The sequence below is a fragment of the Scleropages formosus genome, chromosome 3 (genome assembly GCF_900964775.1).
Source record: "Scleropages formosus chromosome 3, fSclFor1.1, whole genome shotgun sequence".
Classification (NCBI taxonomy): domain Eukaryota; kingdom Metazoa; phylum Chordata; class Actinopteri; order Osteoglossiformes; family Osteoglossidae; genus Scleropages; species Scleropages formosus.
The window spans coordinates 1553483-1572092 of record NC_041808.1 but is presented as its reverse complement, the minus strand read 5'-3'; the positions used below and the strand labels follow the sequence as shown (position 1 = coordinate 1572092).

The 18610-nt window shown below is 47.6% G+C and overlaps 1 protein-coding gene across 2 annotated transcripts; it reads left to right on the top strand.

Annotated features, from left to right (window-relative positions):
- The first annotated feature begins 190 nt into the window (after positions 1 to 190).
- Positions 191 to 18449, top strand: nfrkb (nuclear factor related to kappaB binding protein). Of its 2 annotated transcripts, none has more exons than XM_018736223.2 (26): positions 191 to 249; positions 1027 to 1187; positions 1722 to 1923; positions 2021 to 2148; positions 2235 to 2406; positions 2706 to 2810; positions 2931 to 3004; positions 3188 to 3272; positions 3777 to 3966; positions 4127 to 4238; positions 5047 to 5173; positions 5267 to 5344; positions 5916 to 5995; positions 6099 to 6142; positions 6241 to 6301; positions 6901 to 7075; positions 7370 to 7476; positions 8089 to 8212; positions 9224 to 9303; positions 9514 to 9722; positions 11391 to 11649; positions 12163 to 12372; positions 13475 to 14224; positions 14959 to 15065; positions 15923 to 16058; positions 17449 to 18449. In XM_018736223.2, exons 2-26 carry the CDS (start codon positions 1059 to 1061, stop codon positions 17572 to 17574), a joined length of 3870 nt encoding a protein of 1289 aa, XP_018591739.2. In that variant the 5' UTR covers positions 191 to 249; positions 1027 to 1058; the 3' UTR covers positions 17575 to 18449. The 2 variants fall into 2 exon arrangements, with proteins under 2 accessions (XP_018591739.2, XP_018591738.2); XM_018736222.2 differs by having other exon boundaries at positions 6096 to 6142.
- Positions 18450 to 18610: the final 161 nt, after the last annotated feature.

The window sequence follows — 18610 nt, the reverse complement described above, 5'->3', positions numbered from 1 at the left end:
CATTTAGGAAAAATTGGTATCGTCCCACTGACACCGACGTATTTCTGTCAAAGGTCGGTTTGAAACAACTTCCACGGCAGCTAAAGCTCAGCGCTACACGGTCACGTGGGCAAACAGGAAATTGGTGCCAGATATTCAGCCAATGTTGTCTTCCGTGCCGAGTTTACTGTCGGAGCGGAAGTGGTCCGACTTTGTTTTCATTCCGCTACCGACTTCTCATTTTTGCCTCCACGTTTCCCGTCTTTCAAGGTAAATATATTTTGTTTGCACTGTCGATGAACAAGTGTCTCTAGTAGTATATGAAATGTGTTTCCCCGTAATTGGGGGTAGCTTCGTAAAAGAAGAGCGAAACCTTTTAACGGAAGTAAAGAAACCGAAGCGATTTTTGTTGTACTCGTTCGCCCCTGTGCCCCTGTCCTATTTCCGTGTTGGATAATCTTTTTTTTAAGAATTATCTAATTTTTATTATTTAGTAATTGTGATTGAAAATGTGTCGATTTGAAAGCTAGCGGCGTGGGTGATATTTTAGCTCTTAGTTACGTAGCTGCAGAGTCACTGACTGACTGTCACCGTGACCGTGTGTGTGGAGTGACTGTGTGTGAGCTACGGAATATTTCGAGGTTTTTGTTACAAATAATAAATAATTTCCTCGTGATTCCCGTCACTTGTCGTGTCGGCCCGTGTCTTTCCTCACAAATAGCAGCATGTTTAGGTATGTAAATAATAGCTAAAATCATGCAAACACGCTCGCGCGCGCAACTCTCTATCGTGACGTCAGTTGCGCGCGAGCTGTTTTGCATGATTTTAGCCCTTTATATGGTTAATAATCTTGGTACAAATTCCATTCGTGTTTGCACTGCATTTTAACAGATCACGGTTGAGAGGAGGCCATGTGATGCGGGGGAGAGCGGTGTAAAAATAGAGTATCTTTGGCAAGCACTGTGTGTGGTCCCACCGTGGCATCTGTGTCTGTGTCTTTCCCACTTTTATTAAACGTTCACTAATAACTGACTGTACTTTTGGCAGCTCTTGCTCCCTGGTTCGGTGGAGGCCGAGGGATGGACACGCTCGATCACATGACCCTCATCGCAGACCCCCTGGACTCTGGCGGCGGAGGGGGGCGCATCATGGAGGAATGCATGCTGGGAAACAGCCGGGTCAGCCTGCCTGAGGATCTCCTGGAGGATGTGAGTGCCTCTCTTTCCCTTACAGTGCTTGATCGCGTTGCGTCGTCATCCATACTTTGATTGCGAGTAGCGCTGGTGTCTCGCGGTGCCTGATGGACGTGGGTTCGATCCCTGCTCAGTCTTTGTGGAGTTTGCATGTTATCTGGGTGCTCTGGTTTCCTCCCACACTCCAAAGACATGCTGTTCAGGTTCCCCCATAGTGTGTGAGTGACACAGAGAGTGTGTTTCACTGATGTATGGATGAGTGACCTATTCTAAGTAGTGTATCCAGCAGTGTACGTCACCGTGGTGAATAAGGTGTATGGGCTGATAACGCTACATAGAGTTCATTGGAAGTTGCTTTAGAGAAAAGTGTCTGCTAAATAATTTTTTTAAAAAAATGTAAATGTGATTGATTTGTGAGGGCAAGATATTCTTACTGTGTGAGATCAGGGCGAGTACCTTGACCAGGGCGCTGCAGCATGAGGGGGATTGGAACCACAAAGCTTGGGCAGTCCCAACCATACCGTATGCACTTGTCTCTCTTGCGAGTAGCCGGAGATCTTCTTCTCTGTTCTGAGCGAGAACACGTGGAGCAACGTGCTGACAGATGCCCAGCGCCAGCGTCTTCGCCAGCTACTCCCTCAATTTCCGGAAAACTGCGCCGCCCAGCAGGACAGCGTCATCAGCGACCTCTTCAACAACCAGAACTTCCGCTTCGGGAACCCCTTGCACCTTGCTCAGAAGCTCTTCAGAGGTGAGGCCGTCTCAATGCCCCCGTTCCCCGGAGGCGCCTGCTGGTCGTCCTCTGACAGGCTCTCTGCTCCCCCACTCCCACATCCACCCCCCCCCAGATGGCTACTTTAACCCAGAAGTGGTGAAGTACAGACAGTTGTGTGCCAAGTCCCAGAAGAAGCGGCAGTTGTACTCCTTGCAGCAGTACTACCACAGGCTGCTCAAGCAGATCCTCGTCTCCAGGAAGGTACGCAGCGCCGGGATACAGAAGAGACCCCTGCCCTCTGAGGATGGTCCTTTACCATGCTTACCCTTGTTTCGCCCATGTTTCAGGAGCTGCTGGAGCGAGCGAGCCGCAATGGTCCTGACCTCAGGATGAAGAGGAGGTTCCCTTCTCCGTCCCGCGGTGAGAGCCAGGAGCTGCGGGCCAGATGGAGATGTTCCAGGATATTGCGGGAGGTCAAGAGCGAATGTGGCGACAGCAGCGTCTCCTCCGATGACGAAGGTCAGTTGGGTGCGCTGATGGGAGGAGAACGCTGCTCTCAACCGCCAGGTTTAAATTAAGGTTTGTTTCTTGTTCTGAATGTACTTCTCGTAAACTGCGGGAAGATGAAACATATTTTGATGTGTGTATGAAGTACCAGCGTTATTGCGCTGACCCCTCGTTCTCTCGTCAGTACGGCTTTAATAACGATCGTTATTTATTGTATTAATTATTTGCTCAAGCACTACGGCTGTATTGGAGTTTAACAAAACTCAAAGCTGTCAGTGTTTGGCCAATACTGGAACCCTTTCTGTCTGTAGATGTGGCCTCATGGTTGCCAGATCCGCAGTCTCCATCCTCGCCAGCTCCTACCGTCTCGCTCCGCGTTCTGCCGAGCCTTTCGACCCAGGACATGAAGATCACGGGTCGGTTAACGCTCTGACACTTAAGAGTCGTGACTTGTTTGAGTTTTGTGGGACTTCCTTCACCATATGCAAATGAGGTAGGTGAAGGAAGTGACACTGCTGGGCCTTTTGTCTTGACAGAGAAGCCGGAACTGGGGGAGAAGGACTTACAAGCCATGCTGAGGAGACACAGAGAAAAGAGGAAACGCCAGCCGGTCAGTTGACTAACGTTACTGCCAAACAAAAATTCAACCAGCTGCTTCCTGGCGGTAACAGTTAATTTACCTCATTTCAAGGCCCTTAGTCAATGTCCGTTCACACCTCAATTCACTCTGTTTACTCTGATTACTTTGTACAAGGAAGCATCCTGAAAATGACGTCTCTTTGCTTGTGCAAAGGATCATCCTGACCTGATGACCTCCGACCTACACCTTGGTGACATCATGTCTAGAGTAAACATAGGGCGAAAAGGCTCTGCTGTGCGTGAGTACTGTCACGGATACTGCTTTGAGTGTAGTGCACACGGCCCTCGTGACCTGACCTCATCAAACAGCTTATGAAAATACATACCCTTTTTTACACAGCAGGCTTATGATTCAGCACTGTAGTATTTTACACACACACACACACACATTTTCTGAACCACTTGTCCCATACGGGGTCGCGGGGAACCAGAGCCTAACCCGGCAACTCAGGGTGTGAGGGGGAGGGGACACACCCAGGATGGGACGCCAGTCCGTCACAAGGCACCCCAAGCGGGATTCGAACCCCAGACCCACCAGAGAGCAGGACCCAGTCCAACCCACCGCGCCCCCCTCGTAGTATTTTACCTCTTAAACTAATTCCACACCTGCCCCTTGTTTTTGTTTTTTTTTTTTTAATTGGAAAAAATCAATTCAGTGACTCTGTACTTTGTGCAGTCTAGACAAAGACTTGCAGATGTGTGTTTCGGTGACATCGATCTGGGTCCTATCTCCGTGTCACCAGCGCTGTTCGATCTGGCTGTGCCCAAAAAGAGGTTGAGGGAAGAAAAGAAAAAGAAGAAGTTCCGACCCATAAAACTGGAGCCGGAGGAGCCTGGTGATGTCCTCATGCCCTCGGAGGCTCAGCCGCCAAGTGTCCCTGCGGCTCCCGCTCCGCCAGAGGCTCCCGCTCCACCCCTAGGGGTCAAGGAAGAGTAAGTGTGCCACTGACCCTGGTGCCGTTGTCTTGTCACGGCAACTCTGCTGACAGTTTGCCCACAATGCTTTGTGAATCCACGTGAGGCTTTTATAACGAGTTAAGTGGTGCACAATGGTGATGTTTGTCTGAGCTGAATGTCTCTCTGCTCCCCAAAGGCTCATGGACGAGGTTCAGAGTAGCCCTGCGATGGTGGAGGAGATCGCGGTTAGCTTCTTCAATGTGCTGGAGAACATCCTGAAGATGGAGGGCCAAGCTACCGCCAGCACGGTACTCTCATGATCATGCACACGCTATGTGAAAATACATTAACATTTACGTTTATTCATTTAGCAGATGCTTTTCTCCAAAGCAGCATCCATCTCAGTGAAAATATAATTTGTACATTACATTAAGAGAAAGAGACATGGCTGCAGACGTGTGATTCTTAAGTAAACCTAGTTTGTTTCTTTCCACTTTATGCACCGATGTTCATCACACGAGCATAAAACACAGGATAGACGAATCCTGATCATCTTCCTACAGTTTTTAAAAAATAAATAAATAAATCAACGGTACACAAACATTTGCATACAATACAGGAGTAGCGGCTGTGTAAAGGCTTATCTGGGCATGATCATAAAGTTACAGTGCATCAACATTTATACCTTATGTGAGTTTGAGAGATCTTGAGCGAAGTGAGTCTGGAAAAGGTGAGTTTTCAGACCCTTCTTGAATGTAGACAGAGTTTCAGCAGTTCTGAGTGAGGGGGGAGGTCATTCCACCACAGCGGAGCCAGAACTGAGAACCTCCACGCTTTACCTTTTGTGCATAGCACCACCAAGCGAGCAGAATTAAATTACCACAACCCCTGCAGAGTTTGGTCAGTTGATGGACACTAAGATCTGTGGATGACCGATCTTCATTTAGTGGCACTTAGTGAGTTAAAGTGACCACATGTAACACTGGAAATCTGTGCTCTGCAGCACAAGTGCTTTCCTACAACACAGTCTGTCTGCATCAGCTGTCGCTTTACTTTTGCCCTGGGCTCAGGCTTGTTCTAAAAGAAGCTCCTTTACCCTTCTGTCCTGCATTTCAGCTTGAGGAGAAGGTGCAGCAGTGGCAGGCCTCTCCAGCCAGCACTCTCAACCCCTGGTTCTCTCTCGCCCCCTGTTGGTCAGAGCTGCTTCTGTCTGCTCTGCAGTTCCTGTCAGGGGAGAGTAGGGGTGAGGCTGAGTGTCTTGTCTGGGTCTAGGGTTGGGGTTCCTGGAGTTGAACGCACCATCTTACACAGTTCTCCCACTCTCTCTGTCCTTCAGCGGGCGTAATGTCGCTCCCCACTGGCTTCTCGCCACTCGTCGAGTACCGAGAGCGCTCTCAGCAGTGGAAGTGGATCAGTAAGACTCTTTTTCGCACGGGCATATTGTGCAACTGGTCTTACCATATTCTTTGGATCTAGTTGTTCCGCCTCCAGGTCCTTCAGTCCAGCGCAGTTAGCATTATCGTCATTACAAATTGTACAAGCAGCAGGTGGCGTAGTGATTAGAGTGCTTTCTTACCTTGAATTGATGCAGGAAGAATTAGCTAGCTGAATAAATGGATAAATCTGTGTAAGTAGCTTAACTCTGTTGGTCACTTTGGAGGAAAAATGCCAGATACATAAAGAATTTTTTTAACCTGTTCAGTTCAGCGTGTTTCCTCTGTTGATGAGTGTAACGTGATATTCAAATTCTTGGTGAAACCGATCATAGAAATGTAGTGAGGAAACTTGATTAGATAGAAAATCATAGATGAAGATGACAGAGAACAGCTGTAAGGCAGCACTGAAGAACATAAAGCACCATTGAAATTACCTGTGAAAACATCTAAAACACATCTGAAGTTATTTATGCAAGCAGCAGAGTAGTATTGTAAGCTGTTATAGTGATAAACTAAACAAAATAATTGTGCTATTCTCCTCGTGTGAAGGTCCCAGTCAAGACGGTGAGAAGGACTTGAGCGCACTTTGTCAGCTCTGGTTGGAATCGAAGGACCAAGTGGTTGTTAAGGTAACTGAGACACGTACACCATTGAGCAGTTCTCTTTGAAGTACCATGTGTGCATTTCGTGCGTCATCACACCCATATTAAACTGCAACGCCTTCGACAGCAGGAGAGCGAAGAGGCAGCCGAGTTGACGCCCCCTGCGCCAAGAGTGTAAGTGTGTCTATTCTTAAGCTCCTCTTTGACGGGGTGTGATGGGAATTGATTCGTCGTCGTGTTCAGAGTTCAGCAGCCTCTCCTTCTCTCTGCAGCTGGACCGACTACGTAGTGAGACCGAGCACCGGGGAGGAGAGACACGTGTTTCAGGAGCAGGTTTGGCTTTTCCTTTTGCCGTATCATGCAGTGGGTTTAGCGTTTGACTACAGAGTTTAGCTAAACGTAGTACCTATGAAAAGTATTCACGCCCCTTGGACTTTCTCGTGTTTTATTGTTTTACAGCATTGAATCACAGTTCGTTTAATTAGGGCTTTTTGACCCTGATCAGCAGAAAAATGCTCTTTAATGTCAAAGGGCACACACGTTTCTGTAAACCAATTGCAGATGGATTGCGCAAATTAAAACTCAGTGCATCAGTATTTACCCCTTGAAGTCTACAAAAAATTGAGGTACCTTTGGCAGCAGTTAAAGCCTTGAGTCCATTTGGGTTAGATCTTGGCACTGCAGTTTTTACCCTCCGTATTCACACAACTGTTCAAGTTTTGTCAACTGTCAGCTTCAGCTTTTTAGAATGATTAATTTAAAAAAAATGCTGAAACACTTGCAGAGGAGTCACTAATGGACACACGGTGTGCCTCTGTTACAGTGTGCGAGTGCGCTTCGGAGTTCCTGCCGGGGTTTTTCACACTTGCAGCGTGTCCTCAAGTGTGCTTAGTGTGCTGCGTTTGTAACATGTGATATTCCCTCCACTGCAGGAGCAGCAGCGCTACGACCAGCCCCACAAGGCGTTCACATTCCGCATGCACGGGTTCGAGTCAGTGGTGGGCCCAGTCAAAGGGGTGTTTGACAAGGAGACGTCGCTCAATAAGGCACGGGAGCACTCCCTGCTGCGCTCCGACAGGCCTGCATACGTCACCATCCTTTCGCTAGGTGCGCAGCCCTGCTGTTTGGCACTACAGACACCCCCAAACCACAGCATAGGACAGTGGTTCCCAATCCCATGGGTCATGACCCCAAGGAGGGTCACAGGACAGTCTGACATTTGCAGTCACCAGGTCAGAGCAAGGTTGTTTTCGGAGTCGCAGCCAACAGTTTGTAAACCACTGGTGTGGAAAATTGTGAGCAATTTGAATGCCCACCTGAGTGACTGATAGCTGGTAGGGACTCACTGGTTATCTGGCTAAGAAATACGGTTTATGACGAGCGCACTTTCTCCCAACTCAGTGCGCGATGCTGCTGCCAGGCTGCCCAATGGGGAGGGAACCCGAGCAGAGATCTGCGAGTTGCTGAAGGACTCCCAGTTCCTGGCCCCTGATGTCACCAGTGCTCAGGTCAGGAACACAAAAGAAGAGCCAGTTGTGTTTGCTTACATCGCTGAAAAGTTCAAACCCCACAGCCTTGCTGTAGCGCCCTTGATCAAGGTACTAACCTTTCATTCAACATACAGAGGATAAGATGTTTCATCCCATACACTTAGTCAAAGGCTGTACACAGGCTGTTTCACCAACCTCACCACTTTGCACATGAAGCCCTAGAGAAAGCAGACAATGCTATCGTAAATGTCTACAACTCATTGCTAAGAGGCTTAATCTCCTCCCCAAACACCACATTGACTCACAAGGTGCCAACATGGGTATTTGATTGAGGTTGTAAGTTGGGCACCTGAACTTTGCTCACAGTAGTGACCATGACATGCTCTTCAGCACAGGGTTACTCTTTTACTTTTTAGTGCATACATGTATCTTACGAGTGAAGATCATATCAATTCCTGTTAGCCAACAACAGTGAATGGTTAAAATATGAGACTTTGTGGAATCCACGTTAAGGATTCGGTTAACCTGCTGTATTCTGTTCAGCCTGGCTGCTGGAGGCAGTCCACATGTTTGTGCACTTATGCACGCACCTGCATGTTTATGACACTGATGTTATGTTTCCTCGTCTAGGTGAACACGGTGGTGAGCGGAGCACTGGACCGGCTGCACTACGAGAAGGACCCCTGCGTGAAGTACGACATTGGCCGCAAGCTGTGGATCTACCTGCACCGGGACCGCAGCCAGGAGGAGTTTGGTGAGCATCCGCCTTGCTGCACACCCATGTCTCCTATTTCAAAGCCAGAAGCTTGGGATCGATTGTTCAGTGCAGTGCTATATCATTTTAATGGCATATTTTCTTATTATAAACATTGAAGACTACAGTAACCAAGTGTGTGTGAGTGTCGCTCAGTGGTTTTCTTTGTATCCCATTCTTAAGGTAGCCAGACTTTTGTCTGTTTGTTGAAGTAAGATTTTTGGGTATTGTTAAAACCCCAGTCATGAGAAAGTGCATTGCAGAACTAGTGTAGAACTTAAAATGGTCATTGTAATCTGTTAGTCAAGCATTATATAGCGTGTTTGCTTCCTGGCCACTTTTTTAGGTACACCTAGCTAGTACAGACTTGTGGTGGCAGTGTAATGCTGTGGGGATTTAGTATCAACTGAGAAAAGTACCAAAACATTGCTGCTGACCAGGTTCATCATTTCACTACCAGTCTATCCTTTCTCAAATTGAATGTGCCATAACACAAAGCCAACATCATCTCAGGATGATTCCAAAAATATGACAGTACCTTTACTCCAGTGGCCTGTACAGTCCACACCTCACAAGCTAGTGAGTTTGAGTTGAGATGGAATGTGAGGTTAGCAGAATGAATAGAAAATTAAAAGATGGGTTGAAACTGTGAAGCTGTTGAGCCAGTATAGATCATAAACCCTATGGAGTATGTTCACGTCCAGCACCTTTTTGCTAAATTCATTCTGCTTTGGAGGCAAAACTCTGGAGATACTACCTAGGTGTGCCGAAGAAGGTGGCTTGTGAGTACTGAAAACAAGTGTTTCCTGTAATAAATGAGTCAGAAGAACTTTAATGAAAAGACTGATCAGAATTATGTTAAATCTGGGCAGTTCCAGCTCATTTACAGTTGAGCACCATAGGGAAGGTGTGAGAGCTTACAACCTGGCTTTCCTTGCACAGCTCCTGAGTTTAAGGCTTATGTGTGAGTGTTCAGTAGAGAGACTATCTCTCGTGTTTCTCCCAACCCAGAGAGGATCCACCAGGCACAGGCAGCAGCGGCCAAGGCCAAGAAGGCCCAGCAACAGAAGCCTAAACCAGCACCCAAGCCTGTGAGTCCTGCCTCCTCCTCACACGTTTTGAGCAGCCGTGCCTTGTGCGGATGTAGGGTCTGTGGTTTTGTTCTCTGTAGATGATGGCATAGACCTCCTTTGAAAGAAGTAATCATTTGCTGTTGAAGGTAAAAAATTTCTCCCTGCAGAAGCACAGTTATTTTATTTTCTGTCCACATGATGGACATGTGATGTTCTGTTTTTCTCCAGAAGTCCAGCAAGGAGGGCAGTGGGAAGGTCATCGGAGCAGGCGAGCAGATTGTTCTCAGCGATGGAGGAGCTGTGTCTGCGGTCAGCCTGCCCCCCACACCTGTGACCCCTACACCCAGCACACCTGGCACACCCAAGTCACCCCTGGCCCCTGCTGCCAGCACCCCCACCAAGACAGGAGTCCCGGACACAGTGAAGCAGAGCCCCAGGTCAGTTTGGCACAAATACTGCTGTGTGAAAACCCTGCCGCTGCACCGGGCCTCTGAATATGTGGCTGTCGCACCGCGTTTGGTTCCGTGACCCCATGGAAGTTTATACCATGGTGTCAGTGGTGTCCCTGTCTCGCAGCGCTGCGTGTTTCCCAAAGTCAGTTCCAGATCAGTACAAATGTCATTCAAAAGCAGCTCTTGAAAATGGATTTATGAATATGTGTTTGAGCTGCACTGCGCACACACACACATCGTCCAAAACCGCTTGTCCCATACGTGTTCGCGGGGAGCTGGAGCCTGAGCCGGAGCCTAACCCGGCAACACAGGGCAAAAGCCTGGAGGGGAGCGGACACACCCAGGACGGGACGCCAGTCCATCACAGGGCACCCGAAGTGGGTCTCGAACCCCAGACCCACCGGAGAGCAGGACCCGGTCCAACCCACTGCGCCACCGTGCCCCCTGAGCTGCAGTGCGTGATTTGCATATTAAATCTCAGTGTTGGTCAAGAGTTGCCTGTTTATGTGCAGCTAAAGCGTCATCTGTCTTTCTCTTTACAATACAAACAAGTTCGAAGAGATACACGAATTCCAAGGGAGTAAATGTTACACAAAAATCTTGAAGTAAATGTGCAAGTCAGTAGTTCTAGGGCTTTACAATTACTGGAGATTGAAATTTCCTACTTAACATCATTATGAAGGGCAGAGAAGATGTTTCTCCTAATAAATTGATTTGTGTGACTATGAACTTTTGTTTGTAAGGTAAGATCTGTGAGATAGTATTGATTTTCTCTCAACTTATCAGCGATATAGAAGCCATACGGTACATCAAGTCACATCTGGGTTTATGAACAGTTCCTCAACACATGGAGCTGTTTCTGTGAAGGTCTGCCAAAAGACCAGTTTGTTTAAATTATTTTTTCAGTTTATTATGATATGTTCGAGGTTGGTCAACTGTAAATTAATTTAGATGACGTTTCACTTATTTAAAACAAGGTTTACAAACTTTTTATATAAGGCACAGTATTACATCGAGGGGGTCGCGGTGGCAGAGTGGGTTGGACCAGGTCCTGTTCTCCGGTGGGTCTGGGGTTTGAGTCCCTCTTGGGATGCCTTGCGACGGACTGGCATCCCGTACTGGGTGTGTCTCCTCCCCCTCCAGCCTTTCGCCCTGTGTTGCCGGGTTGGGCTCCGGCTCCCCGCCGCGACCCCGTATGGGACAAGCAGTTTCAGATGGTGTGTGTGTGTGTGTGTGTGTGTGTGTATTACATCGAAGAAGCTGTGAAAATATCTCCTCAAACTGGGCATGAAATTGTTCTGTTTCGAGTCAAGAGAAACAAATCCTCCCCGTTGTACTTTACCAGGGTCTTGAGGAGGTTAAAATCTTTGAAAAGCACAATAACTCCCCGAGGAATGGAATCCAGCACTTTCTGTGGGAGTAACCGGAATGTTCTTCAGTCTGATCAGCAGCTCAGCATTACAGCTAATGATTATCGCTGCTTGATTTATGGTTTTCTCATAAGGCTGTATGTTGAAGAGAATGTGATTACGCTGTACAGGCACCAGCCAAGGGCCACACCTGGGGGCACCGAAGTACGTCAGTCCTCGATTCCTTCAGGATGAAAGGCGTCTCATCTCATAACTGTTTTCTTTGCCCCACGAACCTCCACAGCGTTCTCTTGGTGTCCCCCCCCTCGATTCCCCAGCTGGGTACCTTCCTCTCCACCAGCCAGTCAACGCCACCGACCCCGCAACCCGCTACCCGGGTGGTGGCCCATTCCGGCCCAGGCTCCCTGCCGCAAGTCCGCGTGGTCACTGCACAGTCCGGTCTGGGCGCCCCATCCGGCAGCCAGCAGGCAACGCTTGTGCACCCCGCCCAGCACCAGATCCGCGTGCCTGTCACCGTGGCACAAAGCAAGGGCCTCACGCAGGTGAGCAACACTCACGACCGTAACCCGGGTCTTCATGGTGTCTCCACTGGGCTGTGTGACTGCAAGGGGGCAGCAGGTGGCATAGTGGTTGTTGTTTCCTTACAGTCTCAACCCATCCTTGCTGTATTACCCTTGAGCAAGGTACTTTCCCTGAAGTGACAGTAAAAATTACCCTGCTGTATAAATGGGTAAATCTACTTTGAGCAGTAGAAATCTCTAGTTCCGTAAACTACATTTGTTCATTTAGCTTATGCTTTTATCCAAAGTGACTTACAGTGTTAAGGTATTTACAGTTATTTACCCATTTATACAGCTGATTAATGCTACTAGAGCAATTTAAGATAAGTACCTTGGTCAAGGGTAGGACAGCTGGAGGTGGGGATCGAACTTGCAACCTTTGGATTCAAAGGCAGCAGCTCTACCCAGAACGCTACCATCTATCCCTAAATTATTAACCTAACTATCCCAGAATTAAAATAGTGTGACTTCCTCTATCCTGTCCTCACATCACAGACAGTGGTGACCCTCCCCCTGCGCACGGCGACCAGCAGCAGCCCTGTACAGGTGCAGGCGGCCCGGGGGCAGACGGGCATCACCATGGCGGGCCTGACCTCCGCCGTGACGGTCAGTAAACCGCCAAGCAGCACTCCCGGAAGCCCTGCCCACAGCGTTACCCCGCCAGCCGTGCTGCAGGGCATCACCAGCCAGAACATTATCAAGCAGGTGTGTTCCAGCCCCCTGTCCTCTCTGTCTTCACTTCCCGTTTTTCCAAGAGGAGACGTATTGTTATTGTGACGCTTCCTCTGTGGACTCAGTTCCAGTTCCCCATCAATGAACTGAAAAGTTTGATCCTGTCCACTGCAGGGTACAGAAACAGTAGGTCTGTTTGGTTGCAACACGAGGAACCAGTTTATCCATTCAACTCAGTGTTCAAACATACAAACGTTTTCCAGTTTCTTTATTGTAAATTGTATTTTCTTCACCGTTCTGTTTTCCACTGTTTGATGTGGAGCAAAATTGACCTGCATTTCCTCATGCTGCCAGTAGTTGGCAGGAGAAACACAGTAGAGGTCATTTCGGTGTTTGCAGCCCATGTCTGGTGTTCCTTCATGTTGAACGTGAGAAACGCTAAACATTTATAGCATTAATCAACCAACATTAACATTCTGCTCAGGTCTGTTAAGATTTAGTATTATCTACAGTCTTTTTAAATTAGCTTTAACATAGTAGCTTGATTTTAGCTGCATCCTGCTCTCTGGTGGGTCTGGGGTTCGAGTACCACTTGGGATGCCTTGTGACGGACTGGCGTCCCATCCTGGGTGTGTCCCCCTCCCCCTCTGCCCCCTCGCCCTGTGTTGCCAGGTTAAGCTCCGGCTCACCGCAACCCCACTCAGGACGAGCAGTTTCAGCCTGTGTCCGTGTCCGTGTCCGTGTGTGTGTGTGTGTGTGTGTGTGTGTGTGTGTGTGTGTTTGAGATAGCGGCTTGAGGTTTAAAAAAAAAATATATATATATGTTCAACTGAAAATCCTGACAAAGTGTTCTTATTCACTGTTGCAAGACTTTTAACAGTAAATAAATTGAGGAACATGGGTTTTGATTGATATTTATTTTGTAATGAAAGTGTATAGAAATTTGGAGTTATCTTCAAATCAGTTTAGTGACAAACTTCCAGTTCTAATAGTGTTCTTCATTTGAGGAACCAGTTTATAGTTTATTTGAAAATGGATCAGTTTCTTCACCTAATATGTAAGATCGCCATTTCGCCACATTGTCATACACACTTAGACCATAGTGCCCCTCTTCATCCTCCTCTTCTCTGTGTAGGTGGCCATCACAGGCCAGCTGGGTGTGAAATCTCAGGGAACCACAGGCATCCCCCTGACAGCCACCAATCTGCGCATTCAGGGCAAGGATGTGCTCCGCCTGCCCCCATCCTCCATCACCACAGACGCCAAGGGCCAGACCGTGCTGCGGATTACGCCGGACATGATGGCCACCCTCACCAAGTCCCCAGTGACCACCGTGAAGCTCACCCCAGACATGCTCAACGCTGCTGCAACAGGGAGCGCTAAAGGCATCTCAGCCACCCTGCATGTTACCCCATCGCACCCCTCACCACCCTCATCATCTGCGCTGGCCCCTCCCCCTGGGGACTCGTCAGCCATCAAGGCAGCTGCTTCCCTAGTGAAGGTGCAACCTGAACTTAAGGCAGGTGGTGACACTGCCATCCGCCTGATGCCTGCCCTAGCGGTCACCGTCGCTGACCAAAAGGGGCGCGGGTTCTCTACTGTGTCCTCTGACTCAAAACCGGCCACCACAATTCGCATCATGCCTGGCCTTGGCGTCATCCCTCAGAAGCAGGGCCAGACCATCACCGTGACAACAACGACTGCCGCTAAACCTCCGACAGCCTCCTCGGGGGCTGCGACCGTCACCATAGCAACCAGCGGAGTGGCAGGGTCCAAGGGTCTGACCATGGGTCCCGCTGCCACCGGCTCACCCATCTCCATAGGGGCTGGCACGGCGACGGTCCGCCAGGTTCCTGTTAGTGCCACAGTTGTGTCCACTCAGCCGGTAATCAGCACTCAGTGATTTCTGTTAGATTTCACAGCGTCAATTGAATTTCAGCACTCACTGCAGGAACTCGAAAACGCTCATACTGGGGTCAGTAGGTGGTGTGTGGTTCAGTGCTGCCGCCTTGCCCTCTTCCAGACGTGTGGGTAGCAATGCCTCCTTTCCCTCAGCTGTCTCCTGCAGACTTCACCAGCTGTCATTTACTCTTGACCAACCACAGTTAATATCTGAATTTTTCCACCTTGGCTGACAACCTAGTTCATCCCACTTTGCAAGTGCTATAAGAACTAAAAGGTACACTAGCTTTTCACTGGTGATACACTGCCTGGACAGCTTGTGCCACTCATGTATGAAATTGGCTACCTCGATAACACAAAAACTATTTTTACTTATGTAATTACTTTTTTCAAGTAACCATACTTGAGTATTGTTTTTAGCTCCTCTGCCCACTTGTGTACTCGGAGGACCCAGGTTCGAATCCCACCTCCTGCTAATGTACTCTTGATCCAAGTACTTAAACCTACATAGCCCCAGTAAAAATAACCCAGCTGTATAAGTGGGTGAATAAATGGGTCCCTTTGGAGAAGAGTGTTAGCATAGAAAATAAATGTAAATGAAGGGGTCCCACACTACTCTAATCTCAAAGCTCTGAGCATTTAACCTGGTCTGTTGTGCTTCATGCAATAGCTAAGTCTGTGCCTCTGTTTCTCTTACCTATATCCCACGGTATTCAGGGGAAGTTGCCAGCTCGCATCACGGTACCCCTCTCTGTCCTCAGTCAGCCGCTGAAGAGCAAGAGTGTCGTGACCAGTCCCATCCTGAAAGGCAACATCAGTACCAAGTGAGTGTTTCTCCTTCTTATAGCTCGTTGTGTTGCATTCCATGTAGTAGGGGCAGCAGAGGGCATAGTGATCAGAGCTGTCCCCTGGAATTCAAAGGACCTAGGTTCGAATCCCGCCTCTGGCTATAGTACCTTTGATCAAGGCATTTACCTTGCATTCATATAATAAAGGTGATCCAGTTGTATAAATGGGTAAATATCTTGAGTAATTTTTAACCGTACCAGCCTCTCAAATACACACACATGCAAACATACACTGCAGTATTGCATGTCATCAAAGATTGTATTAAGTGATTACTCACTTTGCAGTTTAATAAACCATAGTGCGTTGTCTTTACCCTGATATGGTGAATCTGCTGGACAAAAGTATCTGCCAGGTACGCAATTATATTAATAATAATTGTATACAGTAATGACAAATATACTGTAGTTTATAAATTAAGGGTCCCTTTCCCAGGCAGTTTGTAGAACTTATGAAAATAATAACATAGCACTTTGTCAGTGACAGCGTTCGCAGCCCCGATTTGCTTGTACCCTACTCATGTACCCTGTAAACACCACCTTGGAGCAGGTGATTTCCCTGAAATATCATCATTACATTACAGTACTTACATCTTGAATTGTAATCTAATTACGTTTTCTTTTCCTATGTAAGTCTTCCACCCAAAACCATCTCAAATTTCCCAGCTGTATAAATGGGTGAATAAGTGTAAGTAGCAAAAGTGCAAACCTAGACAAATAAATGTAAAAACGGTACATGTGTCCCACGATGTCCAGCATGTCTCTGCCACTGTCCGCTGAGCACTGCTGCTTGATCACAGCCGATTCTCCCTGATCTCTTCTGTGGTCTTCCATAGCATCAGCAACCTGGGCAGGAACATCATCCTGACCACCATGCCTGCGGGCACTAAACTGATAGCGGGAAACAAGCCGGTCAGTTTCGTCACCGCTCAACAACTGCAACAGCTGCAGCAGCAAGGACAGGCCACGCAGGTGAGCTGCTCTCCCGCCGGCCCTCTGCGCAGTCCGCTCCTGAGAACAACAGCTGTCTCCATATTGGGTGGAACAGTGGAGAGAGCTGCTGCACTCGGAGGACCTGGGTTTGAATCCCACCTCTTACAGTAGTAGCCTTGCGCAAGGTAGTTATCCAAAAACTGCTCAAGTGAAAACTACCCAGCTGTATAAATGGGGTAAATGAGTGTAAGTAGATTAACACTGCAAGTCACTTTGCAGAAAAGTGTATCCTAAATAACTTAACTATTTAAAAACAGGTTTTAAAATAGGTGGCATTCTGGTTAAGGATGCAGGCTTATAATGTGAAGGTTGTTGGTTCCAGTGTCAAGAGGGTCCCTGCTGTTTATGTGCTTGAGCAGGACTGTTAACAGAGCAGAATCATCAGCTGGATGAACGAAAGGGGTGAAAAGGGCACCTGAACAGCAACTGAATGGTAGCAATTGATATAATGTCTGAAATGATATTTCTAGATTATGAGATACAAAACGCAGCGTCGGATTATTGTCTTCAGTTTGGTGTCAGACGGGACATTTCACTTTCATTTTCCACTCCGCCGCGGCCTGCTGGCCACTTCATCATCAAAAAAGTACTTAATAAATGACTGATTTCTTATATTTACTGATCTATTCCCTTATTTAACAATTTGCTTTTCTTTTATTTTAGATTTATTTTTCCACTTTAATGTAGCATGTCTTGCGTAAATAAATCTTTGTTTGATTCAATTTATTTTTATAGAGCGCTTGAACACAGGCATAGAGCAAAGAAACAAATACACTAAACAAGGAAACAAACTACAGAACTAGCATAATACATTATCAGTGCTTTTATAGAGCTATAAGTTTGTCTGCTGGCCATGGAGGAAAGGAACAAAAACTCCCAACCGAAAGTCGAGGGCATTCTAGATTAAATAGGACTTCGAAGTCAGATTACAGGTAACAAAGACATTGTTGCTGTTTGGTAACTTGATTTCCCAGTTCAGCAAGTTGCATCTCGTCCATCATGGCGGTTGGTCATCATCTTCAGTCAGCATGGGTTGTGTCTTTTCACGGCCGGACAGCCTCCTCAGCTCTTATTGTAGGGACACGATGCTCAAAAAAAAGAAATTGTTAGTAATTTATAACTTAAATAAGTTTAATACGTATTGACATAGTGGTGGGGGGAAAAAAAAACATTTGTTGTATGTGATGGTCTGTTGTTCGCAACCTAGTGACTGTATGAATGTGTGTGTTTTCATTCTAGAGTGCTATATTAGAACAAGTTGTTTGTAGTGCATAAATATAAAATATTGTCTTGATGTCACTTGCTGTCAGTCAGAAGAGCCTCAGGGAGGAAGATCGCAGTCATGATGTGACGCCGTGTGTGTTTGCAGGTGCGCATTCAGACAGTTCCTGCGCAGCAGCTGCAGCAACGCACAGTCACGGGTTCCCCCAAGCCTGTGTCCACTGTGGTCGTCACCACGGCGCCCTCCCCGAAAAGGACTCCCGATCCCCAGTGAGGTGCTGAGAAGTGGCAACAGCGTCGGGAGGTTCTCGTACCTCGCAGGGGGGCCCTGAGGCAACTGCGAGGGTCCGAGTGCCGGGCAACAGCCCCCCTGTGGGACACACCCCATGCCCCGTGTTTAGTTCCCTTAGCGGGGAGAGGAGTCCAGCGTGATGCGTGCTTCAAAATGCTGACTGGACACAAAATGTGTGTGCAACACAGGAAAAGGACTTTGAGTCTATTGAAACAACACTGCGGCTGGACACACCCTGCGGTTGGACCTGCTCTTCCTGTTCGTATCTTTGTTTTTGTTGTTACCTCTGCTCCTTTTTTTTCCAGTCCAGTTTGATTTTGGTTTGTTACGGTTTCCTTATCGGAAAGTTTTTTTTTTTTTTTTTTTTTTTTTTGTGTTATGAATGCTTTCAAAATGTATAGTACTGCCAATATCTCTGTGAAGACATTTGTAACAATATTCCTTGTTTTTGAAAAATTGAGGGTTTGCATTCTGTGCTCGGTGTCAATGTAAATCGAAGGGTAAGTGGACACTGTCCATTAGTCAAGAATTAATAAAAGAAATGCTCATAGACTTAATATTACAGTTCTCAACATCCTCTGTGACAAACTGGAAATGTCACTGAAAATCGGTAGTAATAAAGTGTCTCTCTCTGTGCTTCTGTACGCAGTCAGCGGAGCATTTTCAGCAATCCCCCCCCTTACTGGTGTGTGTGTGTGACAGAGAGAGAGAGAGACCTTCCAGAACGTCCCAGTTTTCATTGCGGCTTTGCACCCTGTAATGTCTGAGTTTGGTAACACAGCGATCAGAGCATTGTTCCCCCGGCCACCACAGACAAAGAGAGTGGTGCGTTTCTCCCTCTCCGCCCAGCATCCCAACACCCTGTTTACGATCACACGTAAATTTCTCTCCTCATTTGCCTTCTTTTCCCAGCTTCCCGCTACTGGCTGTGCTGAGAGACAGATCACATGGAAAGAAGAGGGGCCTGTGACTTGTCGCTCATCTCAAGTTTGCTGAGAAAAACAGGTGCCGGGGGGAG

Excerpts from the sequence above, each read along its gene's own strand:
- nfrkb (XM_018736222.2), top strand. The coding sequence starts at position 1,059 with ATGGACACGCTCGATCACATGACCCTCATCGCAGACCCCCTGGACTCT. Across the intron at positions 2,149-2,234 it reads AGATCCTCGTCTCCAGGAAG|GAGCTGCTGGAGCGAGCGAG; the intron begins GTACGCAGCGCC and ends CCCATGTTTCAG. Across the intron at positions 14,225-14,958 it reads CAGTTGTGTCCACTCAGCCG|GGGAAGTTGCCAGCTCGCAT; the intron begins GTAATCAGCACT and ends CACGGTATTCAG.